General features: G+C 37.7%; 1 protein-coding gene across 2 annotated transcripts in view; it reads right to left on the bottom strand.

Annotated features, from left to right (window-relative positions):
• Positions 1-24,641, bottom strand: part of EML4 (EMAP like 4) — a 147,350-nt gene that overhangs the window by 16,604 nt on the left and 106,105 nt on the right. For both annotated transcript variants that reach the window (XM_045884484.3, XM_045884485.3), the window contains 6 exons: positions 24,154-24,288; positions 23,907-24,042; positions 14,172-14,323; positions 12,503-12,628; positions 12,285-12,416; positions 11,500-11,567 (listed from right to left, as the gene is read on the bottom strand). In XM_045884484.3, the coding sequence (XP_045740440.1) occupies positions 11,500-11,567; positions 12,285-12,416; positions 12,503-12,628; positions 14,172-14,323; positions 23,907-24,042; positions 24,154-24,288 (749 nt within the window). The remainder of the gene's footprint in view (positions 1-11,499; positions 11,568-12,284; positions 12,417-12,502; positions 12,629-14,171; positions 14,324-23,906; positions 24,043-24,153; positions 24,289-24,641) is intronic.

Raw genomic sequence — 24,641 nt, 5'->3', positions numbered from 1 at the left:
GCCACCCAGGCGCCCCGAAAAATTACCATTTTTAAAAAAGATTTTATTCATTTAATTGAGAGCAAGTGAGCACAAGTGGGGGGGAGGGGCAGAGGGAGAAGCAGACTCCCCACTGAGCAAGCAGGGAGCCCGACATGGGACTTGATCCCAGGACCCTGAGATCATGACCTGAACCAAAGGCAGACGCTTAACCAACTCAGCAACCCAGGCGCCCGAAAAATTGCCATTTTTTATCTGAAGAGCCCAACTACCATTCCCCTTGACCCCAAACTACTGTTTTAAGACTGTTTCTAAGTCAATTTAATCTTCCTAGGAAAATTGCAAATAATTTTCTTTTTGGAAATTCCCTTAAAAACTAGGAAACAAAACAAAACCCACAACAAACCCCAGAATGTCTGTTGGTGTAACATGCAGAAACCTACAACTCTGAATTGTTGACTGATTAGAGATGGGAGCTATCAAAATCTCTCCAAAAAACAAACCTACTTTTTCTATTTCTTTAATTATATATCAGAGGTTAATTATCCTACTTTAATCAAGTAATTTTTAGTTAATAATTTAATAACTTTGTTATAAAAAAGTAACTTCCATAGGGATCCCAGCAATAATTTTAAAGTTCCCACCCTTTCCATTGCATGAAGTATGTTCTACCCTCAGAAAAGACTTTTGGGCTCAGGACCTCTGTCTCTAAGAAATGTATGGAGAAGAGAACAAATCCTCTAGCAAAGGGAATTTTAAAGAAATAAGTTTTTAAGTTTCACGATGTTGAATTGTATTCTTACTTCAGTCCAAGCTTCTGCTTTAAGATAATTTGGCATCATTATCAGGCTTTATATGGCCTAAAGGACCTAATGCATACTTCTAAATGTAACTGCTCGGTATCACAGAGGGGTAATCTTTGGTGATATATTTAAATTACTCTTGACCTGTGGGTCACGTAACAAAGAGTAGTACCATCATTTATCTCAACTTTCTAAAAAGACACTATATTGATTTCCTTAGTGGCAAGAAAAGGATCAAGATTTTAGATGGAAAGTATCAATTTTAAAGTCCCTAAATGCATATATATGTTTATAACAGGAGTTAAAAAAATATTCGTCATAATATAAAGTGTGTCCTCTGGGTGGCAGGTTTGTAACCCCACCCCCACCCCCGCCCTGTGCCACCCCCTTCCTTCTTCATGATCTTCTACTTAAAAGAATAGGAATAATTTAGTATCAGAAAAATGTAAAGTCAAAACAGGGGGAAGAGAAGCCTAATTCAACCCTCTTATTTTACAAATAAAAACAATGAAATGCTCTGATTTTAAAACATCTGACCAGTCATCAACCAACTAGTTAGGTTGGGAGAGCTTCTGGCCCTTGTGCTTTTCACTAATATCACACAAGGGAAGGGTATGATTCCACAGAAAGTGTTCTTTCTAGGTCTTTGAGATACATTAACATTTAGGGATCCAGAGAAAAAAGGAGTTAGCCAAGGAGGCAGAAGAGGAGTTTATAATCTAACTGGGGAGACAGAATGAGTATAAAGTGGTAAACAGTAAAGTAATATGAATTATACAAGTTGTAAGGATTATGAAGTCTCAGAGCAGGGAGTAATCACAGAGGAGATGGGTGGTCTAGGGTTTCATCACATCAAAGGTGGCACCAAATAAACAGAGCAGTAGGTAAGAAACCACAGAAAGGGCTGGCATGTATATAAAGGGTAACAACTTGACCACTCTAGCTGCAGTGGTGAGGAAAAGACTTTTAATGAGCTTTAAAGGCCAGGCTAAGTAGTTTGGATTCCACTGTTTAGGTATCAAAGAATTTAGGAACGGGGCGCCTGGGTGGCTCAGTCGTTAAGCGACTGCCTTCGGCTCAGGTCATGATCCCAGGGTCCTGGGATCGAGCCCCACATCGGGCTCCCTGCTCAGCGGGAAGCCTGCTTCTCCCTCTGCCACTCCCCCTGCTTGTGTTCCCTCTCTCGCGGTCTCTCTCTCTCTCTCTCTCTGTCAAATAAATAAATAAATAAAATTAAAAAAAAAAAAAGAAGAAGAAGAATTTAGGAATGTGCTAATCCAGTTGGCTCATAGTTTCCCACATTTGCTCAATCCATTCCTCCTGCTTAATATGAGCTCCTCACTCTTCACTGCTTCTTCAAGATCCAAGAACTTCAAGGCAGGACCAATACCTCCGCTGTGAAGCATTCTCTGACCACTAATTTCTCTGTTGATCTTTAAGTATTAGTGCCTGTTTTTTTTTTTTTTTTGTTTTGTTTTTTTTATTAGTGCCTGTTTATTCAAGTAATATTACAACACTAATAGGAAATGCTCTTTATCTCTTTATGTAGTATCTAAGTAGGTTATAATCTATTTAGGGTTGGGACCAAGTCTCATATTTCTTTGTGCTACCCACTGCATCTAGTTCAGTGCTTTACAAGTTGCTGGAACTCAATAAGCATCTGAAGAGTGACTCAGAACTGGACTTACAACAAGGCAGAACTCAGGGAGATTCATGCTGATGGAGTTCAAAGACACTGTGCACAATGGGAAATGAGCTCAGGAGTACCCGTGGGCCAAGTTAACACTAAATTACAGAGGAAAAAAGCTATTCTTTTCTAATTAGAAGCTTTCTCTTTTAATTATGTCAAAGAAAAGTCTCCACTAACACTAATATGTCTTTGATTATCACTCCTTTTGAACAGCAGGAGCATATTTTAGACTCAAAACTTTAGAGTCAACAATACTTTAGCTACACTGCTGGTTTGCTGAAGTGACAGTCACCATCACAATTGAGGAGTTGAGTCAGATCACTTAAATCTCTCCAGGTCTAGGATTTTGTGATTCCATGTCAACAACTAAATTCTTTACCTACCCACTCACCAGGCTCACCTTCTGAGCCTGCTTCCTTGTCAAAGCTATCACTATCACTGTAGACCAGAAACTTCGGGATCTTCTTTGAAGTCACCTCTCTCAGTCTGTCCACTCCCCTGTACATCCAGATATGCTATAAATAGTTGTTTTATATACTGACTCAATTTTAGGGATTTCTCTCTTTGAAACAATTTCCAACTTTAATCCTTGCTTTTTATTCTCCTTATCACTTCAGGTCTATTGATTTCTCTAATTTCGGGTGTCTCACCCCCATTTACCAGCCAATAAAATGACTATGGCAAAAACGCTGTTGGTTTGGAAACAGAACTGGGTCCAAACAACACCAGAGTAAAGTTCTGTGTAAGGTGCCTGGAGAATTCTGTCTGAATTGATATAGACCTGATATCCTGATGGGATGGTAAATATCCGTGGTTCCTCTGAGTCTGAGGGTGGTAGGTAAGTGTCTTTAGAGAAACTGGTTTCAAAAAATAGGAAAGGGAAGGATATCAACTGGGGTCTTGGAAAAATCAAGAATATATTTTTAACAATTCAGAGATTATAAACTTTCAAATTCATAACAGTTCAGGTTTACACATATTGTTAGCTTTATGAAAAACTTTAAATCCCATCAAGAAGCCCAAATTTTTAAAAAATGAGACAATATGGTAAATATACAATGGAATATTAATCTGCCATAAAAAAGAATGAGATCTTGCTATTTGCAACGTGGATGGACCTAGAGGATATTCTAGAGGACAGAATGCTAAGTGAAATAAATCAGAGATGGGGTGCCTGGGTGGCTCAGTTGGTTAAGCAACTGCCTTCGGCTCAGGTCATGATCCTGGAGTCCCGGGATCGAGTCCCGCATCGGGCTCCCTGCTCGGCGGGGAGTCTGCTTCTCCCTCTGACCCTCCCCCCTCTCATGTACTCTCTCTCATTCTCGCTCTCTCAAATAAATAAATAGATCTTAAAAAAAAAAAAAAAAGAAAAGAAATCAGAGAAAGACAAATACCGTGAGTTCACTCATGTGGAATTTAAGAAACGAAAAAAAGAGACAAATAGACTCTTAAATACAGAGAACTGGTGGTTTCCAGAGGGGTGGGGTGAAATAGATAAAGAGGATCAAGAATACACTTATCTTGATGAGCACTGAGTAATGTACAGAATTACTGAATCATTATATTGTACACCTAAAACTGATATAACACTGTATGTTAACTGTACTTCAATTAAAAAAATGAGAGAATGTTATATTTGAAAATCACATGTGGGGTGTGGTGCCTAAGTGTAATTTGTTAATTAAATGGTTTATAGTTATTGGTTTGATAGATCTAAGATTTTGGTAACTAATGATTAACAATTACTAGTATTTACTAACTTTTATCCATTTATATGCTTATTACCCTGATACCAAAACCAGGCAAAGGCATCACAAGAAACCTGCAGACCAATATCCTTTATGAATATACATGCAAAAATCTTCAACAAAATATGAACAAACTGAATCTGGCAACATATATACCATGACCAAATAGGATTTACCTCAAGAACACAAGGTTAACATCTTAACTACTCCATATTAATAAAGGACAAAAACATGTTATCTCAAAAGGCCAAAAAAGGTATTTGACAAAATCCAATCTTTCATGATTAAAAATTCTCAACAAACTAAGAGGAGAAGGAAAATTCTTCAACATGACAAGCGGCATCTATGAAAAACCTACAACTAACATTATACTTAGTGGTGAAAGGCTTTCCTTCTAAGATACTTCTATTAAGTACTGTACTGGAGGTTTTTCTACTTACGACAATTAGACAAGAAAAAAAAGGCATTCAGATTGGAAAGAAAACACTTTGTAGTGTTTACATGGTCTTGCCTATAGAAAACCCTAAGGAGTCCACTAAAAAAACTATTAGAAGTTGCAGGATACAAGATCAATAGATGAGAAGCAGTTGTATTTATATATTCTAATAATAAATATTCTGAAAATGAAACTTTTCTCAATTTAATTTAAAATGGTATCAGGAGAGGGCGCCTGGGTGGTTCAGTTGGTTAAGCGACTGCCTTCGGCTCAGGTCATGATCCTGGAGTCCCAGGATCGAGTCCCGCATCGGGCTCCCTGCTCGGCAGGGAGTCTGCTTCTCCCTCTGACGCTCCTCCCTCTCATGCTCTCTGTCTCTCAAATAAATAAATAAAATCTTTAAAAAAAAAAAATAAATAAATAACATGGTATCAGGAGAATGAAATACTTAGGTACAAATTTAACAGATGTGCAAATTTGCACCCTAAAAACTAAAAACGCCTTGAAAAAGAAAAGCAAAGCTGGAGGCATCACAATTCTTGACTTCAAGTTATATTACACAGCTGTAGTGATCAAAACGGTATGGTACTGGCACAGACACACAGATTAATGGAATAGAAAATTGAGAAATAAATCTGCAACACTGTGGTCAATTCTTGACAAAGCAGGAAAGGCTATCCAATGGGAAAAAGGCTTTTCAACAAATGATGTTGAGAAAACTGGACAGCCGCATGCAAAAGAATGAAATTGGGCCACTTTCTTACACCAAACACAAAAATTAATTCAAAATGGATTAAAGACCGAAATGTGAGACCTGAAACCATAAAAATCCTAGAGGAGAACACAGGCAGTAACCTCTTTGACATCAGCCGTAGCAGTTTCTTTCTAGATGTGTCTCCCGAGCCAAGGGAAACAAAAGCAAAAATAAACTAGTGGGACTTCATCAAAATAAAAAGCTTCTGCACAGCAAAGGAAACCATCAACAAAACTAAAAGACAGTCTACGAAAAGGAGAAGATACCTGCAAATGACATATCTAATAAAGGGTTTGTATCCAAAATCTATAGAGAACTTAATAAAACTCAACACCCCAAAAATGAATAATCCAGTTAAAAAATGGGCAGAAATTTATTTTTTAAGACAGATTTTATTTATTTATTTGACAGAGAGAGACACAGCAAGGGAGGGAACACAAGCAAGGGGAGTGGGAGAGGGAGAAGCAGGCTTCCCGCGGAGCAGGGAGCCCGATGTGGGGCTTGATCCCAGGACCCTGAGATCATGACCTGAGCCGAAGGCAGACGCTTAACGACTGAGCCACCCAGTCACCCTGGCGGAAATTTTCCTAAAGACATTACATATGGTCGACAGATGCAAGAGAAGATGTTCAACATCACTGATCACTGGGGCAATACAAATCAAAACTACAATGAATTATCACGTTACACCTGTCAGAATGGCTAAAATCAAGAACATAAGAACGGGTGTTGGTAAGGAAATGGAGAAAGGGAATTCTTTACACGGTTAGTGGGAATGCAAACTGGTGCAGCTACTCTGGAAAACAGTATGGAGATTCCTCAAAAATTTAATAATAGAACTACCCTATGATCCAGCAATTGCACTGCTAGGTATTTACCCAAAGATACAAAAATACTAATTCAAAGGGATACATGCACTGCAGTATTTACAGCAGCATTATCTACCATAGCCAAATTATGGAAACAGCCCAAGTATCCACTGATTGATGAATGGATAAAGAAGGTGTGGTGTATATACACAATGGAATATTACTTAGCCATAAAAAAGAATGAAATCTCGTCATTTTGCAACGACATGGGTGGAGCTAGGGAGTACTATGCTAAGTGAAATATGTCAATCAGAGAAAGATAAATACTGTATGATTTCACTCATATGTCAATTTAAAAAACAAAACAACAGGACACTTGAGTGGCTCAGTCTGTTAGGCATCTGCCTTTGGCTCAGGTCATGATCCCAGAGTCCCAGATCAAGTCCCACATCGAGCTCCCTGCTCAGCAGGAAGTCTGCTTCTCCCTCTGACCCTCCCCCATCTGGTGTTCTCTCTCTCTCTCTCTCAAATAAATAAATAAAGTCTTTTAAAAAAAGAAAATAAATAAAAAACAAAACAGCAGCACCTGGGTGGCTCAGTCAGTTAAGCATCCGACTCTTGATTTCTGCTCAGGTTATGATCTTGGGGTCGTGGGATAAGTCCCACGTGGGGCTCTGTGCTCAGTGGGGAGTTGGCTCGGGATTCTCCCTTTCCCTCTGCCCCTCCCCTAGTTCGTGCGCTCTCTCTCAAATAAATAAATCTTTAAAAAAAGGGGGGGGGCAAAACAAATGAGCAAAGGGAAAAAAGAGAGGGGGCAAAGTAAGAAACTATAGAGAACAAATTGATGGTTAGGAGAGGGGATGTGGGTGGCGGATGAATTAAGGAGTGCACTTGTGATAAGCACTGGGTGTTGTATGGAAGTGTTGAATCACTGAATTGTACATCTGAAACTAATATACACTTTTTGTTAACTGGAATTTAAAGCTTAAAAAAATAAAAACTAAAAACATTTTTGAAAGAAATTGATCTAAATAAATGGAAAAACATCTCCTGTTCATAAACTGAAAGACTTAATACTGTTAAGATATTGACATTCCCCAAACTGATCTACTAAAAAAAATTCCTATCAAAATGCCAGCTGGCTTCTTTGTAGAAACTGACAAAACCTATCCTAAAATTCATGTGGAAATTCAAAGGATCCTGGATAGCTAAAACAACCTCAAAAAAGAACAAAGTTGGAGGTTGGAGGACTCAAATTTCCCAATTTCAAAATTTACCACAAAGCTACAACACAAGGTTGTGATACTGCCACAAGGATGGACATATAGATCAATGGAATAGTATGCAGAGTCCAGACAGAAACCAATACATTTATGGTCAAATGATTTTCAACAAGGGTATAAATACCATTCAGTGGGGGGAAAATGGTGGTGTAACAACTGGATATCCTCATGAAAAAGAATGAAGTTGGATATCTACCTCACACCACATACAAAGATTAACTCAAGATGAATCAAGAGACCCAAAGGCAAGAGCTAAAACTATAAAATTCTTAGGAGGAAAACACAGAAATAAATCCTAATGACCAGGAGACAAGAGGAAGAATAGATAAACTGGACTATATAAAACTAAAAATTTTTGTCGCAAATGTTACCATCAAGAAAGTGAAAAAAAGACAATCTTTGGAACAAAATATGTGCAAATCATATCTGATAAGGTACTATATCCAGAATATATGAAGAATCCTTAGAACTCAACAATAAAAAGACAAACCAATTCAAAGATGGGCACAGGATTTGAGTAGACATTTCCTAAAAAGGTGATCCAAGTGGCCAGTAATTGCCTAAAAAAGGTAACATCATTCGCCATCAGAGAAATGCAAGTCAAAACTACAACGAAAAAGCATTCTGCACCCATTAGGATGGTATACTCAAAATACAGACAATTATACTTTGCTGGTGGAATTGTAAAATGATGTAGCTATTGTGGAAAACAATTTGATTATCACAAGATCCAGCAAGTTTACTCCTCGGTATACGCTCAAGAGAGTTGAAAACATGTCCACACAAAAACTTGTATATGAATGTTGGGTCAAAGAAGCTAGTCACAAAAGACCACATATTGTAGGATTCTATTTATATGAAATCTCCAGAATAGGCAAACCTATAGAAACAGACCTAGGGGGAAGTGGGTGAGGATAATGAAGAGTAACTGCCAATAGGTACAGGGTTTCTTTTTGTGTTAATGAAAATGTTCTGAAATTAGCTTGTGATAAAGCTTGTGAACTTACTAAAAACTATTAAACTGTATACTTTAAATGGATAACTTTTATGGTATATATCTCAATAAAGCTGTTAAAAAATAATCCTTTATTATGTGAGGATTGGCATGTTAAGGAAGGAACTATGTCCACTTAGGGCTATATGTTTTTTCCCCTTAGAAATTAGAGTAGTAATACTTTATTTTAAATGACAATTTTATTTATCACCGTGATAATTTACCCACACTTGTGCTTACTTCTTGATTGCAAGGAGTAAATTTCTAGATTTGGACATGAAAAGATCTTTAAACATCTTGCTAGTCACCTTTTCTGGATCATGCACAATTTGGACACGTGTTGCACTGTATTAAAAAAAATTCCTTGCCCTAGGTGTGACTTATTTTTAGGCTGAGGGGTCAGTGATAATAATCTGAATGGCTACACTGAGGAGTTTTCAGTTTTAGACACTACAGCCAGGTATTCACAGACCCATGTAAAAAAAATAAATGAGAAAGTTCTCCAAGAATCAACAGAATTTAACCAGATGCAAAACCAAAGACAGGAGTAATGTATAGAACGGAATGAACATGGATAACTACATCTCCCCCTAGGTTCTAAATAATGTCCACCTTTTATTTAGTTATCACATCACTCTCATTTATTTATTTATTTTTAAAGATTTTATTTTATTTATTTATTTGACAGACAGAGACAGTGAGAGAGGGAACACAAGCAGGGGGAGTGGGAGAGGGAGAAGCAGGCTTCCTGTGGAGCAGGGAGCCCGACGTGGGGCTCGATCCCAGGATCCTGTGATCATGACCTGAGCCAAAGGCAGAAGCTTAACGATTGAGCCACCCAGGCGCCCCACAACACTCTCATTTATAAGGTGTTTCTTACAACTCCAAGAGGAAATGCTTGGCTTTAGTTTAAGTCACGTAAATTGACTTTTCATTTTAAGCTTATTCATGATGACTTTGCAGCTACATAAATCTTAGAAAGTAACTTCAGTGAATTTAAATCAGGTAAATTTCTCCTCAAAAATTAGGGCTCCGTATATATTGTGTACATGTACGTGCACATACACCCAGCTCCATTCATCGAATGAAGCAGTGTCTTAATGATTCAAATCCCTCTAGCCCTTGCACTCTATTCAGTGTTTAATTCCTTTGTATGTATAGTAAATGTTTCTAAAGTATGTCAGCCAGTGATTTAACCTTCAAAGGTAAACTTTCCTTACAATATTTCTAAGTAATGCTACTAACACCATAAGCGCATGTCAAAGATTACTAATGGAGTAGTGGAAAGCGATCAGCTTTGGAACCATATAGAATCTGAGTTCAAATCCTAGCTCAATCACAAGTGATAAGCTCTATGGGTCTTAGTTTTCTGTCTGTGCAATGGAGATATCAATGAATATTTTGTTGCACTCTGGTGAAAGTTTAAAGAAATATATAAAAATAATTTAGTGTAAGGTCTTGACTTCAGCATTTGTGGTATCTGTTCATCTGCCCAAAAAACAGATCTGAAGTGAACTCATTTGTGGTTTTCTGGAAATGAGTTTAGTACCATAGTTCAGGTTGTTTCTAATGTGCTTAACACTTTTTTGTAAAATAGAAAATAATTTCCTTCAAATCCTACAAAGTGACTTGCCATACACATAAGCTGAAGTAATAATCTAATACCAACATGCATTTTGGAGAAATCTGAGATAGTATGGCTGTCTATATTTGCAAGTTTTCACCAATTACTCTCCCTCCCTAGCAGTGTAATTCTAAAATTCAGTTCTTTCAGAATCAAATAGCATCTTTATTACACATCCATGTTTCAAAGTTTATCACTAGAGACCTGTTTTTCCATGAATTTTTTTTTAAAGTAGGCTCCACACCCAGTGTGGAGTCCAACACAGGGCTTGAACTCACAACCCTGAGATCAAGACCTGCGCTGAGATCAAGAGTCGGACACCTAAATCACTGAGCCCCCAGGCACCCGTCCATGATTCTAGATTTTGTAGTGCTGTATAGGAGAAGGAATTTGAATGTTTTGACTTTCTAGAAGTGTTAATTTGTATCCAACAACCAAAGGGAAAAACGTGCTATAAAAAAACTCCAAATGACTAAATTTAGAATTAAATGAAATGATTTGAAGTATCTGTCATATAAACAAAAGTGTTCACCATAAGTTCACCTCATTAGAAATCAGCATTCCACATTTTCTACGGGTTTAACTTTTGGAAATTTACTTCATATTTTTCTTCTGCCTCTTTAATAAAGAAATTAAGTTATTTATGGATGAAGACTACTTCCTAGCAGAGGCAATAAAAAGGACTCAAAAATACAGACAATAAATACATGTTACTTAATAACCTTGGAAGGTACTACACAAGGTCTGTAAAGACAAGCAGTTAGTAACAATTTCAGGAAATATACCTTTATAATCTGTGCAACATTAAAAAAAAGACAAGATGATAAAAGCTATAGAATAAATAATTTATAAAAGCTCGACTGGGTTATTTCAGTTTCAGTTCCCTTCCCTAAAAGAAAATGAGGAGAGAAATTTTTGACATCATATAAAATTCTTCCAAGGAGGGTCAAATCGGCTGAATTATCACCTTTTGAATGAAGTCGATCCTGACCACTCTTAACTTTTGCAACTGCACCCCCTCCCAATCCCTCTTGCTCAATGCCCCACCCCCATGGCTTTTTAACATTTTCTAATTTAGATAGTTATAATGTTTATATTTTTATCCTGTCTCCATACACACACTAAAATGTGGGCTCCAGAGGGCAGGGATTTTTGTTTTGCACTCTGATGTAGGCCCAGAGTAGTGTCTAACGAATGGTAGGTGCTCAAGAATTACTGAATGATTGAATGAGGATACATAACAGATAAGAGCAACAAGCATATTCGTGTGCCACTTAAAAAGATTAATTCTCTAGATCCGATCGAGAACATTCCTGAATAATGATTAAACATCCCACCACTTCAGAGTACTCAGCTCACATTTCCCTTCAAGACCCTACCTGCCTGAGTGCGTTCCTATGGCCACCACTGTGCCACTTGGATGAAAATCTGCACAGTGTCCTGGTTCCTAGAAGAGAGACAGACAGCTGTTGGGGAGTACATGAGAAAGTCTCCCTAGATCTATGGGAATAGTGGCAAAAACATTTGAAAATAATTGGTTTCATATAAACATGGAATTCCAATCAACTTCTTTGTAGCCAATGAAAAATACCACACTGATATGAGAGGAAAAAGAATTTCAGAGCAGGAAGGGGTATGTTGGCAAAGTGGCGAGGGTAAAGGACAGCCAGCTCGTGGCTAGGCAGTGGAACAATAGGATAATAACAACAAACATGTATACAGTTCTTTAGTCTGCAAAGAACCTGTATACATCTTTGGGCTAGAAAAGGTGGATGTCTGGGTGGGGAAGGGAGAACATACAGTAAGAGATCAACTCTAAAAGAAGATAGTAGTCTGTTAGTGAGCAGCGCTTACTGAATCCAACTGCACCACCACCAGAGGCCCAAACATTTCTGTAACAATTAATGCTCCATAAATATGTCAAATCTTTTTTTTTCTACTGAAGCTGACAGAAAAATTGAGCTTTTGCCCTAATTTGCTTCTTTAGAGTGGGTTCATGTTATACTTTGTGACTAAACATTCTCCCCTTACCTCATCCCCTTTACTAAACTATATAAAAACACTTGGTTTTAACCAATGCTGAGTCCTTTTTCCTTTGCTGCTCCCAACTGCCATTTTAGGGAGTTTCTGTGGGAAGATTATGATCACATTTTGCTTTACTCACATCTACGAGCCTGGTCCATTCTAGCCTGTGTTCCACTGAGTTCCACATGCACACCTGTCTGTCCTGAGCACATGTCAAGAGCAAATCTTTGAAGGGATGTGTGGCAAGACCCCAAAGCTCATCTGTATGACCCTGAAAATGAAAATATACCCATTGTTATAAGAAACAGAGGGTATCCTCAAAAATATTCAGTTAATGGTTAAAACCATACATCTTACCTGCACTTCTATTTGGAAGCCATCATTAAATGTTCCCCGTAAAATGAAATTTCGTGATGTGCCTACTAAAAATTGATCTGCCTTTCCTTCCGCTACAGCTCTGATTGTTCCATAATGATCAGGAACCTAAAAAATAAATTTATAAAGTCACCATATACATAACAACATGTATTAATTACTACCTGAAGACTGCATTTATAGCTGTAAGCAATTATGGGGTAATAAATGACAGAATTCCAAATCTGAAAGTCACATGGTAATATTATACTAATGAGTTTATTTGTTCAATTACATTTTATTACACAGAAGTTATCATGCACTATCATCAACATTCTTTGCTTTAGTCAATTTTAAATTTCTATTTTATATGATTTCAAGAGTTGGGTTAGGTGTAGGGGAAAAAAGTTCTATTAGACTACATGAAAAATGTGGTCTCGTTTTGTTATTTACCAGTTATTTTATTTGGGGTACATCATCTAGCCTAAGACAAATTTATCTATAATATGGGGAAATAATAATATATATCCTACCTATTCTTGATTGTTGTAAGGAAGAAAATATAAGAATAACACATGTGAAATTTGTTAACTAAAAAGCAGTATATTGTGAAGTGTTACAACTGTCCTTCATAGGACTCCTTGGGAGATCTCATTTAATGCACTACATGGTATACTCTTGGTGAATGGTGTATTAATAAGATAATAAGCCCAAGCAATGACTCTGAAATAATGCAATTCTTCTTTATGAAGGAGGACCCAAAGTGACTGCTGAAAGCACAAATAATTGAATTCCAAAGATAATCCAAATTGATGTTAGAAATGGCAAAGGGAGGAATAAAACAGATGGTGAGGCTTTTGATTACAAAGGATATGAGTTACCTGTGGAAAAAAAGAAATAGTAAAGGAAGTGGCATTTCCATTATGAACCTAAGTTTGTGATAAAGTGACTCTTTCGACTTCTTGTCTATCTTCTTGGAAATAAAACCCAATAGCAGTACTATTGGGATCTTCTTTTTTTTTAAGAAAAGATTTTGTCTGGAAAACGTGTTGAAAACATTAAGCACAAATTCAAAATTTAAGTCACCAAAAAAATAGAAGCAATACTAAACTATGTGAAATTTGCCCTTGCTTTGAGAAACACGGACAGATAGAATACTATTCTTAACCATTTCACTTCCAGAGACCTCAATTCAATTAGCAAACTTTCCCTGAGCACAGAATACTTGTCAGGTGTGGTGGATACTCTTGGTGCATGACATGAAGCAGACACATACACAATTAGCGATTATCATTAAGCCCATTGTTTAAAAGATTATTTTCAAGTTTTAAAATCAAACTGGTTATTTTTTATAGAGTTGGATACTGTATCTGGTGAATGCTGAATTTTAAGTCTGCATGGTTATATTTTTGGATTACTAAAAAAGTAATCTCAGAAATAAAAACTACTTAGTCTGCCCTATATATATATACACATATATATATATATATGTATGTATATGTATATTTTTACTCTTTCCAATAATTTGGTTTAATGAATAGTCTTTCTTTCTCCTTTTTGAGAGAATGAAATGATAAAAATGTGTACCAATTTCCCAGGAAAGTGTGTTAACTTATTGTGGGATGAAGACAAGCATTTAGAAGACTTAATATTTTAAAATTTTCATCCTTACCTCTATTTCTCTTTCAGGATTCAGATCATGATCCCACAGAATTATTTTTCTGTCTTTCCCTCCTCCAGTTAATAACATTCCATTTCTCATCTGACAAAGTGTGAACACACTGCCATCATGAGCTTTGATTTGTTTGCTGATCTGATAAACACCTAATAAGATGAGAGAAAAAAATAAAAACACTATATTTTCCATCACTTTGTGTCTTTTTGGAAGAAAACTTTACATAATAAAGAATCAAAAGTTCATCCTTTTGCATTTATGTTAATATTTAGTTACTCTTGAAAACATTTCAGAATAATTTTACAAAAGGATAAGCTGAAGTAGTGATAATTCCACAGACAACAGAGGATACATTAGCTTCAGAACTTACTATCTCTTATAATCATCCTACCTGGTAGGTAGGGTAGGTATTACTTTTCTGACTTTAGAGCTGAGGACACAGAGGTATAGAAGTGGCTTAACCAATACCACACAGCTAGTGACAAAGCTGTTATGAGGACTCAAGTCCACTCAATGTTCTTTTAAGCTTCCCAAAAGTCTTCATTTCCTGCTGAGGTAACAGCCATAATATTTAACATTTAATAACCACTGTTGGGATGCCTGGGTGGCTCACTCGGTTAAGCATCTGCCTTTGGCTCAGGTCATGATCCCAGGGTCCTGGGATTGAGCCCAGGGTCAGGGTCCCTGCTCAGGTGGGGAGCCTGCTTCTCCTGCTGCCTGGCGCCCCCCTCTGGCAAACAAACAAACAAACAAACAAACAAACAAACAAACAAACCACTGCTGACGTGGAGGCCCTCTGCTCTGCCAAAGACTGCCCCTTTACTTGCTAAGAAAAGGAGGACTGGGAACGTTAGTGGGATGGAAGTGGGCACTAGTAGCCTGGAGCAGTGCCTTTTGACCAACTAGAGGAGTACTTTAAAAACCAGTTTGGTTGTACCAGTGTGATGGCTGAATGACAGCCCAGCTTTCTAATATGCCCATAGCACTTTACAAGTACCCAGGGAGGGACAAGGCAGGGCCATAAAAAAAATATCTTAAGTCCACGTGGAGATTAAAAAACAATTTACACACACACACACAACTGACCACTGAACAACATGGGTTAGGTGTACCAACCCCTTGTGCAGTCAAATATCTGTGTATAGCTTTTGACTCCCCCAGAACTTAACTACTAATGGTCTACTCTTGACAGGAAGCCTTAATAATATCAATAGTCAATTAACACCTATTTTGTATGTTGTATGTATTACATACTATATTCTTCCAAGAAAGCTAGAGAAATTATAATTAAGAAAATCTTAAAAGGAGCACCTGGGTAGCTCAGTTGGTTAAGCTTCTGCCTTCAGCTCAGGTCATGATCTCAGGGTCTGGGGGTAGGGTCCCACATCAGGCTCCCCACTCAGTGGGGAGTCCGTCCACCTCTCCTTCTCCCTCTGCCCCGTACTGTCTCTCTCTCTCAAATAAATAAAATCTTAAAAAATACATTTACAGTACTGTACGGTAAAAAAAAATCTGCATATAAGTGGACCCATGCAATTCAAACCCACCTTGTTCAAGGGTCGGCTATGTATAGTATATATGTGTGTATATTTTATATATAATCAGATTTTTCTTTATATTATTTATTTATTAAGTAGCCTCTACACCAATTGGGGCTTAGACTCATGATCCCGAGATCAAAAGTCACATGCTCCACTGACAGAGCCAGCCAGGCACCCATCAGACCCTCTTTTTTTAGCGTGAGGGTAAGATTTTATTTATTTATTTGACAGAGAGACACAGTGAGAGAGGGAACACAAGCAGGGGGAGTGGGAAAGGGAGAAGTAGGCTTCCTGCTGAGCAAGGAGCCCAATGTGGGGCTCAATCTCGGGCCCCTAGGATCACTGACCTGAGCTGAAGGCAGACGCTTAGTGATTGAGCCACCCAAGCGCCCCTGAGGGTAAGATTTTAGTACTCAAACTATAACCACTTCATTTCCTGAGAACTACTTCTTTGGTATTCATGATACCTTACCTCAATGAACCTCTCTGTCTGGCTAGTGAGACTGGCAGAGCAAGAGTAAAAGCTCTTTGGAAGATACCCTGTAGAATTAGTTACTAAGTTAAAAATGGGAAGGCAGCGCCTTGTTTAAATATGGCCAAAGTAAGTCAATAAGTAAATCTCATATCACTTGGAATAATGAAAAAAAATTACAGGTTTAAAAATTATTCAGAGAGAAATGGGTGAAGGTGGTTAAAAGGTGCAGACTTCTAGTTGTAATATAAATAACTTCTTGGAATTTAATGTACAGCATGGTGACTACAGTTAACAATACTGAATTATATATCTGAAAATTAAGCTGCTAAGAAAGTAGATCTAAGGGGCGCCTGGGTGGCTCAGTTGGTTAAACGACTGCCTTCGGCTCAGGTCATGATCCTGGAGTCCCGGGATCGAGTCCCGCATCGTGCTCCCTGCTCGGCAGGGAGTCTGCTTCTCCCTCTGACCCTCCTCCCTCTCATGCTCTCTGTCTCTCATTCTCTCTCTCTCAGATAAATAAATAAAATCTTAAAAAAAAAAAAAAAGTAGATCTAAAAGTTCTCATCAAAAGAGAAAAACCTCGGGTGCCTGGGTGGCTCAGATCATGATCCCAGGGTCCTGGGATCGAGTCCTGCATCGGGCTCCCTGCTCAGCGAAAAGCCTTCTTCTCCCTCTGCCTCTCTCTCTGTCTCTTATGAATAAATAAATAAAATCTTAAAAAAAAAAAAAAAAGAGAAAAATCTGTAACTGTGAGGTGATGGATATTGTTTATATAAACAAAACTTACTGTGATCATTTTGTAATATAAACATACACCAAATCAAATTATTGTTATATATCTTAACATATGCCAGTTATATCTCAATGAAACTGAAAAAATTGTTCAACGGAAGAATGGATAAAATATGGTATGTTCATAATATGTAATATTATTCAGTCATTAAAATGAATGAGGTACTGATACATGCCACAACATGGATGAACCTTGAAAACACTAAGGTTCCAATAAAAGAAGCCAGTCACAAAGGACCATATATTGTATGATTCAATTTACGTGAACTGTCCAAAATAGGCAAATCCAGAGACCAAAAGTAGACAAATGGTTGCTAGAGGCTGAAGGGAGGGAGAAATGGGAAATGACTGCTAATGGGTCCAGTGTTTGTTTTGGGGGTGATAAAATGTTTGGAAATTAGACAGTGGTGATGGGTGTATAATTCTGTGAATGTACTAAAAATCACTTAATTGTACATTTTAAAAGGGTGAGTTTTATGGTCTGTGAATTGCATCTCAATAAAGCTGTCATTGAGATTGTTCACTTTTACTTACCTATTTAAAGGAACTACCAGTGTATTTAAAAAATTAACTGAAATTTGTAGGGCTCTGGTATCCTTGAAAGAAGAATGCTACAGCTGACTCTAAAAATTACTCAGTGTGAGGGAGCTAGTGGTACAGATATTTAAGAGATGGTCAGGGAGAAAGGAAAGAAAGGGCTTGCTGGATTTGGAGTAGAGCTTGCTCAAATCTGCAGAGCTGGGAGAACTCCAACAAATTTGCTATTCACATCAACTCCCTCAGCTCACATCAACATTTATCACCTAAAAATACTTCAAACATTGACCACCACCACAACTGTGTCCAGTAAGACAGCCAGCCAATTATCAATCATGGCCCTGATGTGACCGAGAGGACATCTGAGAGGTGTGAACTTTTAAAGAGTATTGTTGGGCCGGGGGTGGGGGGTGGGGGCAAAGAGCTTACTTTCTAATTCAGTCAAATTAAAAGAGAGTCTGAGTACCATGCAAGAAATTACAAAAGCAGAGATGTAGAATTTCATGGATCTCCATCAGAATGTAGAAAAATGCAACATAGTTTTTCTGCTTTAAATTCAGTCTTCCAGACATGACCACCTCATTAAACACTTAAGATCTTCCTAGAATGATGGAATGTTAGAAAACAGAAAATAAACCTGAGGAACAAATGCTTCATCAAGAATAAAAATATCTACGTAGTATCAGCTCCATGAGATTTCTACTCTCAAACCTCCTACCCCTTAAGAGTTATTTCCTGAGGAGGACCTAATACTAATTGAGATAAAATTTCTGTGTTTCAAATTTAAACACATTACCGAAGTTTCCTTTAGATAGTATTTACCAATATAACAAATTATTGGTCAAAGATTTCTTTCTCATGGGCCTGTATTTCTGACATTCCAATTTAAGCCAAGTAATGTTTGAAATACTTACCAAGAAAAATAATTATCCTTGAATTTAAAAACCTATTGTATCTCCAGGTGTAATCATGGCCAAGTCTATCCAAGCTTAATTGCAAATACCCCCTTTCTTCACATCTCTAACAGAAACAAAGTTTCCTTAAAAAGCAGTTTACCCTGACTTCAAATAAGGATAATCTGGAGGGCTTTCTGTGCCTGTTTACCTATAAAATTGAGTATCAGGGAGACTTTGAAATTTATATTATCAGCAACTGGGCAAATGTACTCATGTTGATTATTTGGAGAGTAGGTAAAATGGTGTTTCTTAGTTCCCTAAAGATTTAAGAATAATGGAAATTATCTTGTAATATTCTCAACTTCCCCTCCCCCCACGTTAAACTTATGAATTATTTCATAAAAGAAAAATCTGAACTTTCTCATATAGGTAGGAAATAAGTACCTTGTACTCACATGATAAACAGAAAATACTGAAACAACCTACGTGTTGACTGGTAGATGAACTGATAAAGAAAATGTGGTGTTAAAAAAAAAAATGTGGTGTACACACAAATACACAATGGAATAAAAAAAAAAAGAAGGAAATCCTGCCACTTTTAACAACGTGGATGGACCTTGAGGGTATTATGCTAAGTGAAACAAGTCAAACACAGAAAGACAAATACTATATGATTTCACAAGTAAAATCTAAAAAAAATGAACTAATAGAAACAGAACAGACTGGTGGTTGTCAGAGGTGGTGGCGGGGGAAATAGGTGACAATGGTCAAAAGGTAGAAACATCCAGTTATAAGATGAGTAAGTTCTGGGATGTAATAATGTATAACAATTAACAATACTATATTGTATATTTTAAAGATCCTGAGAGTAAGTCTTAAGAATTTGTGGTAATCATTTGGCATATATACATATATCATTATGTTGTACACTTTATCAATCAGTTATGAAATTAAACTTCTGCCATCTAAAAACGTCCCTTTATCAGACATGTTATCACAGTATTTTTGGTTGAAAAGGCTGCCAGCCATGGATGCAGAAATACGTATCAGGGAATATGCAAAATGGATCAATCTACTGAAATTTTGGGCAAGAATTTAAAAATGGAAACTTTGAGTGTTCTGATCTAAGGTTATACATTTATTTCACTGCACTTATCAAACCCTTCCTCTAGTCCTTTCTAGAACGGAAACCCTCAAATGTAAAGGAAGAAACAAAATTCTTAGCAAGTTTGCCCATAACAGGATCAGTCATGTGGCAGAGTATAATACAGTCTATTTCATGTGCCCAGCAGTTTACGAAGATTAGATTTCCTATTTCCTGCATGTTCATATGCAGATTTTCTTTGCACAAAGGCTAAGCCACAAGTTTTTTAGATAAAAACCTCTCCCTGCCTCCCACCTCAGCACATGTCAAATTTAAGTCACTGTTTTGGTAGACAATGCTGTCCCTCACATTTCTAATACTGAGCAAATGAGCCCAGGAAAAAGAAAACAGAGATGAGTGGGAAAGGTAGTTGATAGTATCATTGTTCTTTCTTTTTTCTTAAGAATCCTCAATCCACTGCCATCCTTCTCATGAATTTTGAACCTAAACCAGGCAAAAGAAGCTAAAGAAAGCACAGCCAATGAGATCAGGATCACTGGTAATACAATTTAAGGATTAATTTCTATCCAATTTACCCACCAAACTTAGAAATTCAGCTGAATAGATATGGAAAACACCACTGTAGTATATCTCCCCCAAAACAGTATAAAAATCTGCACAATGGTAAGAAATCTACAAGTCTACAAATTCCACATTTTCATGAAAATAGTGCTTTCATCAGTACCGCTCAACTTTTATTCCTACACTAATACCCAAAAGTAAGATTAAAGTCATTTCCTTAACAAAAGGTTTAACAGGGCGCCTGGGTGGCTCAGTTGGTTAAGTGACTGCCTTCGGCTCAGGTCATGATCCTGGAGTCCCGGGATCGGAGTCCCGCATCGGGCTCCCTGCTTGGCAGGGAGTCTGCTTCTCCCTCTGACCCTCCCCCCTCTCATGTGCTCTCTCTCTCCTCTCATCCTCTCTCTCAAATAAATAAATAAAATCTTTAAAAAAAAAAAAAAAAGGTTTAACAAATAATTTTCAAACAGCTAGTACCAAACGCCAGACATTGTGTTAGTCCTGGGAAAGTCTATTAGGGAAGACAGACATGTAAATTAGGGCTTTCCTTCTGAGCAGAGAAACAAGGATTCCCTTATTCTTAAGTTATTGGTGGTGATTTCCACGGTCTGATGCAGAGACTCCAGGGAGACAAAGGGAAGTTGTTAAAGTTGTTTCAGTGTATTTAAGGTGAGGTGGATGAATAAGAAAAACCAGGGTGCAATGCTCTGCCATTCCCCAGGGGAAATGTCTCAGGAACCCCAGGTTGTTTCCCTGTCAATCTCCACCTCTTTTCTTGTGGTTTCTCAAGAGTCTGATTGGTTTAGCTAGTTTTCTTTCTGCTGCTACAACCTGTTGCTGTTAATAAAGAATCTCTCTGTTCCCAGCCCACTGATTTTAGAACAAGGTCTCTAATTTTCTCTCATAACCTTCTACTTTGAAGGAAGCATGGTACTCTGGATATTTTTTCAGCTTTATTTTTCTTAAACGGTAAAGAAAAATGGGGTTGAAAAAACGCTATTTTCAGTGCCATTCCTCTAATTTTTTCATCTACCACAGAAAAGAGCAAAGCAGACTTTGGGCGCAAATGGGACTGGTCCTGGGATGGAGCCCCACACTGGCCTCCCTGCTCAGTGGGGAGCCTGCTTCTCCCTCTCCTTCTGCTGCTCCCCCTACTTGTGCTCTCTCATGCGCTCTTTCTCTCAAATAAATAAATTCTTTAAAAAAAAAAAAAGAATATATCTATTTCTGAGGACAATCAGTTTGAGGTAAAGCTAAAGAAATGCCAAGGCCCACTACGAGGGCTGGGAAAAGGGGTTGTAGTTAGAAAAAGAAGGAGACCAAACTACGAGTTTATTCTTTTTCCGTCCTCTGTCCCATTTTATGACATGGACATGCATACTGCCTCATCGAAACCCCCAGACTCAGCCCAAGGGAGACTGAACCCTCTAGTCTTGCTATGTTGGAAAAAGAGAGGAGGAAGGTAGGAAATGTGCCACAAATGTAGTAATTAGGATAATCATTCTTTATTACTATACTATAAATAACTACTAATCATCAGCTGTTAAGATCTTTGGAAACAGGCTTTTGAGAGTCGATAAGGATAGCTTTAATCACTAATTGCTTAGAAAATAATACCTCTAAATTTATAGGGTTTTAGTTTTATTATTCATTTATTATAATAAGTCCAATATCCACAGATAAGACAAAGGTTTCAGTGGGATCCCAATTCCAACAAGTAGAACTCTAAAGTAAGAGTCTGATTATGTGATGCTTTACTACATTACTACTCTTTTACAATCCATTAAAATAAAAACTTCAATATAAGTCTTTTTTTTTTTTATTTGAGACAGAGAGAATGAGAGAGAGAGAGCACATGAGAGGGGGGAGGGTCAGAGGCAGAAGCAGGCTCCCTGCCGAGCAGGGAGCCCGATGCGGGACTCGATCCAGGGACTCCAGGATCATGACCTGAGCCGAAGGCAGTCGCTTAACCAACTGAGCCACCCAGGCACCCCTTCAATATAAGTCTTTAACAGAGTTGCCTTTACTGAGATCAGTGTCATCCTGGAAGACCTTCCCCCACCCCCCATTTACGCACATAAGATATCTCAGCTCCTAAGGCTCCAGTCTCAGAATAAAATGGAGGCTCTTGCACTTTTTCAAGGATAATTCTTCCTCATATGCCCAATCCAGGTATTCTCATCTCTCTCTTTTTAGTCTCCTCTTCTTTACCAGCAATTCCCATTTTATTTTCAGGTTTTAGGCAACCTTAAAAAGACTAATGACTGACTCTAGTAACTCTCTACTTCCCATTCATTTTCATCTTGGATTCTCAAAATTCTCCATCTTGAGACCGGCTGCTCTATACTTAGAGGTGTTCGGGGGCCTTAATGTTCTATTGATATTGCAAACTACTAATGGACAGTTCTTGGTTTTTATTCTTGACTTCTCTATAAGAGCACTGATAATCCTAGAAACTCTCTCCTCCCTTCTTCAGGGGCATAAGTAAGAGTTCTATCTTGTTAACTTTTTTCATTTATTTATTTATTTTTAAAGATTTTATTTATTTGAGAGCGAGAGCATGGGGGGAGGGGGAGCGGCGGGGAGGGAGAAGCAGAGTCCATGCTGAGCAGAGAGCCTGATGCGGGGCTCGATCCCAGGGCCCCAGGATCATGACCTGAGCTGAAAGCAATCGCTTAACCAACTGAGCCACCCAGGTGCCCCAACTTTTTTTTTGAAAATTTCACTTCTGTAATCCTTGTAGGGTCTTTTCTGGTTATCTAACTGGGGGATAAAGGACCCGTGGCCTCGTAACTCTTCTTCTATGGTGAGCTCAACAACCAGTTTTAAGGATTCTTGTGTATAACTAAAAAAGTCTATATCTTTTTTTTTTTTTTTTAAAGATTTTATTTATTTATTTGACAGAGAGATACACAGCGAGAGAGGGAACACAAGCAGAGGGAGTGGAAGAGGGAGAAGCAGGCTTCCCACGGAGCAGGGAGCCTGATGTGGGCTCCATCCCAGGACTCTGGGATCATGACCTGCGACTGAGCCACCCAGGCATCCTAAAAAAATCTGTATCTTAATCCCTACTTAAATTATCAATTACTTAGTATATATTAAACTGATAGTAGGAATTATAAACTGTTTTTTAAAATCAAATTTCCTGGGGCACCTGGGTGGCTCAGTTGGTTAAGTGGCTGCCTTCGGCTCAGGTCATGATCCCAGGGTCTTGGGATCAAGTCCCACATTGGGCTCCCTGCTCAGCAGGGAGCTTGCTTCTCCCTCTCCTGCTCACCCTACCCTGCTTGTGCTCTCTGTCAAATAAATTACATCTTAAAAAAAATAAAATAAAATTTCTTTCAAATTGGCTAGCTCTTATCTCTGTTAACTTTTACATGACAAACTGATTCACATTATCCTGGATGCCTCACATTCATATCCATCCTTCTGTCTTTGCTTGCACTGTTTCCCTAAACTGGGATCAAGGTTCTGTATCTTTTGTAGTCTTGTACATTCATTATGGTGTAGCTTAAATACCATTTCTTTTGTGAAGGCTTCACAAAACACTAACGATCAGGATAATTTCTCTCTTAATCTTTATACTGTTTAAATTAACGTATCTGTATCATCTCTAATTACTTTGTATTAACCTCCTAAAAGGAAAGGTTGAATATAGTCAAATGTAGGTTATCTACGCTCAGTGAGTAACTGTAAAGAATTTAGTTTTAAAAAACAGATTATCATGAAAAACCTTAAAAACCAAAGTCATTTTGAGGAGTAAGAGCCAACCTGCAACAGCAGGATGTGTGCATTAAAAGTGAGGACTTTAATGTGAGAATACTGTACCTTTAGGCCCTTTCCCAGGGGTGGGTTCTACAGTAGTTTTGCTCCATATAAGTATGACTCCACCTGAGTCGCCAGTAAGAACATCTCCATTCCCCAAGAAGGCTAAACACTGCACAAATTTTGGTTTTTCGTATTTCTACAATGAAACAAAGAGAATTTTCAGTTTTCCCTTTGGCATGATGTTTGTTTACTCAACAACTAAAAAATCAAAAGTTTTATAATGAAGTTATAACATTCTGATCCTTACCCCAAAAATTCCCTGTTTTCTTGTTAGTGAATTGCCACTCCAGGTCCAGAAAAAGATATGAGATTTACCACATGTTATTATGGTATTTGCATCTGTTGGATGGAACTCCACAGCCAAAACAACTTCATTTGTTGTCTGTGGATAGAGAAATAAAGCCTTAGATGAATGTATATCCTTATCTCCGTAAGTACCAATTATAGCTACTGACAATCAAAGACTGGGAAACATTTTGAGAAAATGTCTTTTCTTCAAAGATCAATTTTCCTGAAAAATTTTAACAGATTTTTAGAATAATGATTTAAATTTGATGTCCTCATACTACTGTATCATCTTTTACGCTATTTACATATAATAACTCTGCACTAGTAAGATGTATGAATTAGTTTTAGATTTCTTTTAATTTCCATTCAGGTAAAAGTACACTAAAACTAGCAAATGCAAGAGCCATATACATTCTATCATAAAGACAGACTGTCATTTTGATGGAA

This window comes from Mirounga angustirostris, unplaced genomic scaffold (assembly GCF_029215605.1).
Source record: "Mirounga angustirostris isolate CCGP_5_RB_7025 unplaced genomic scaffold, mMirAng1.0.hap1 SCAF_10, whole genome shotgun sequence".
NCBI lineage: Eukaryota > Metazoa > Chordata > Mammalia > Carnivora > Phocidae > Mirounga > Mirounga angustirostris.
The sequence above is the reverse complement of the archived record's forward strand: the minus strand, read 5'-3'. Positions and strand labels throughout refer to the sequence as shown.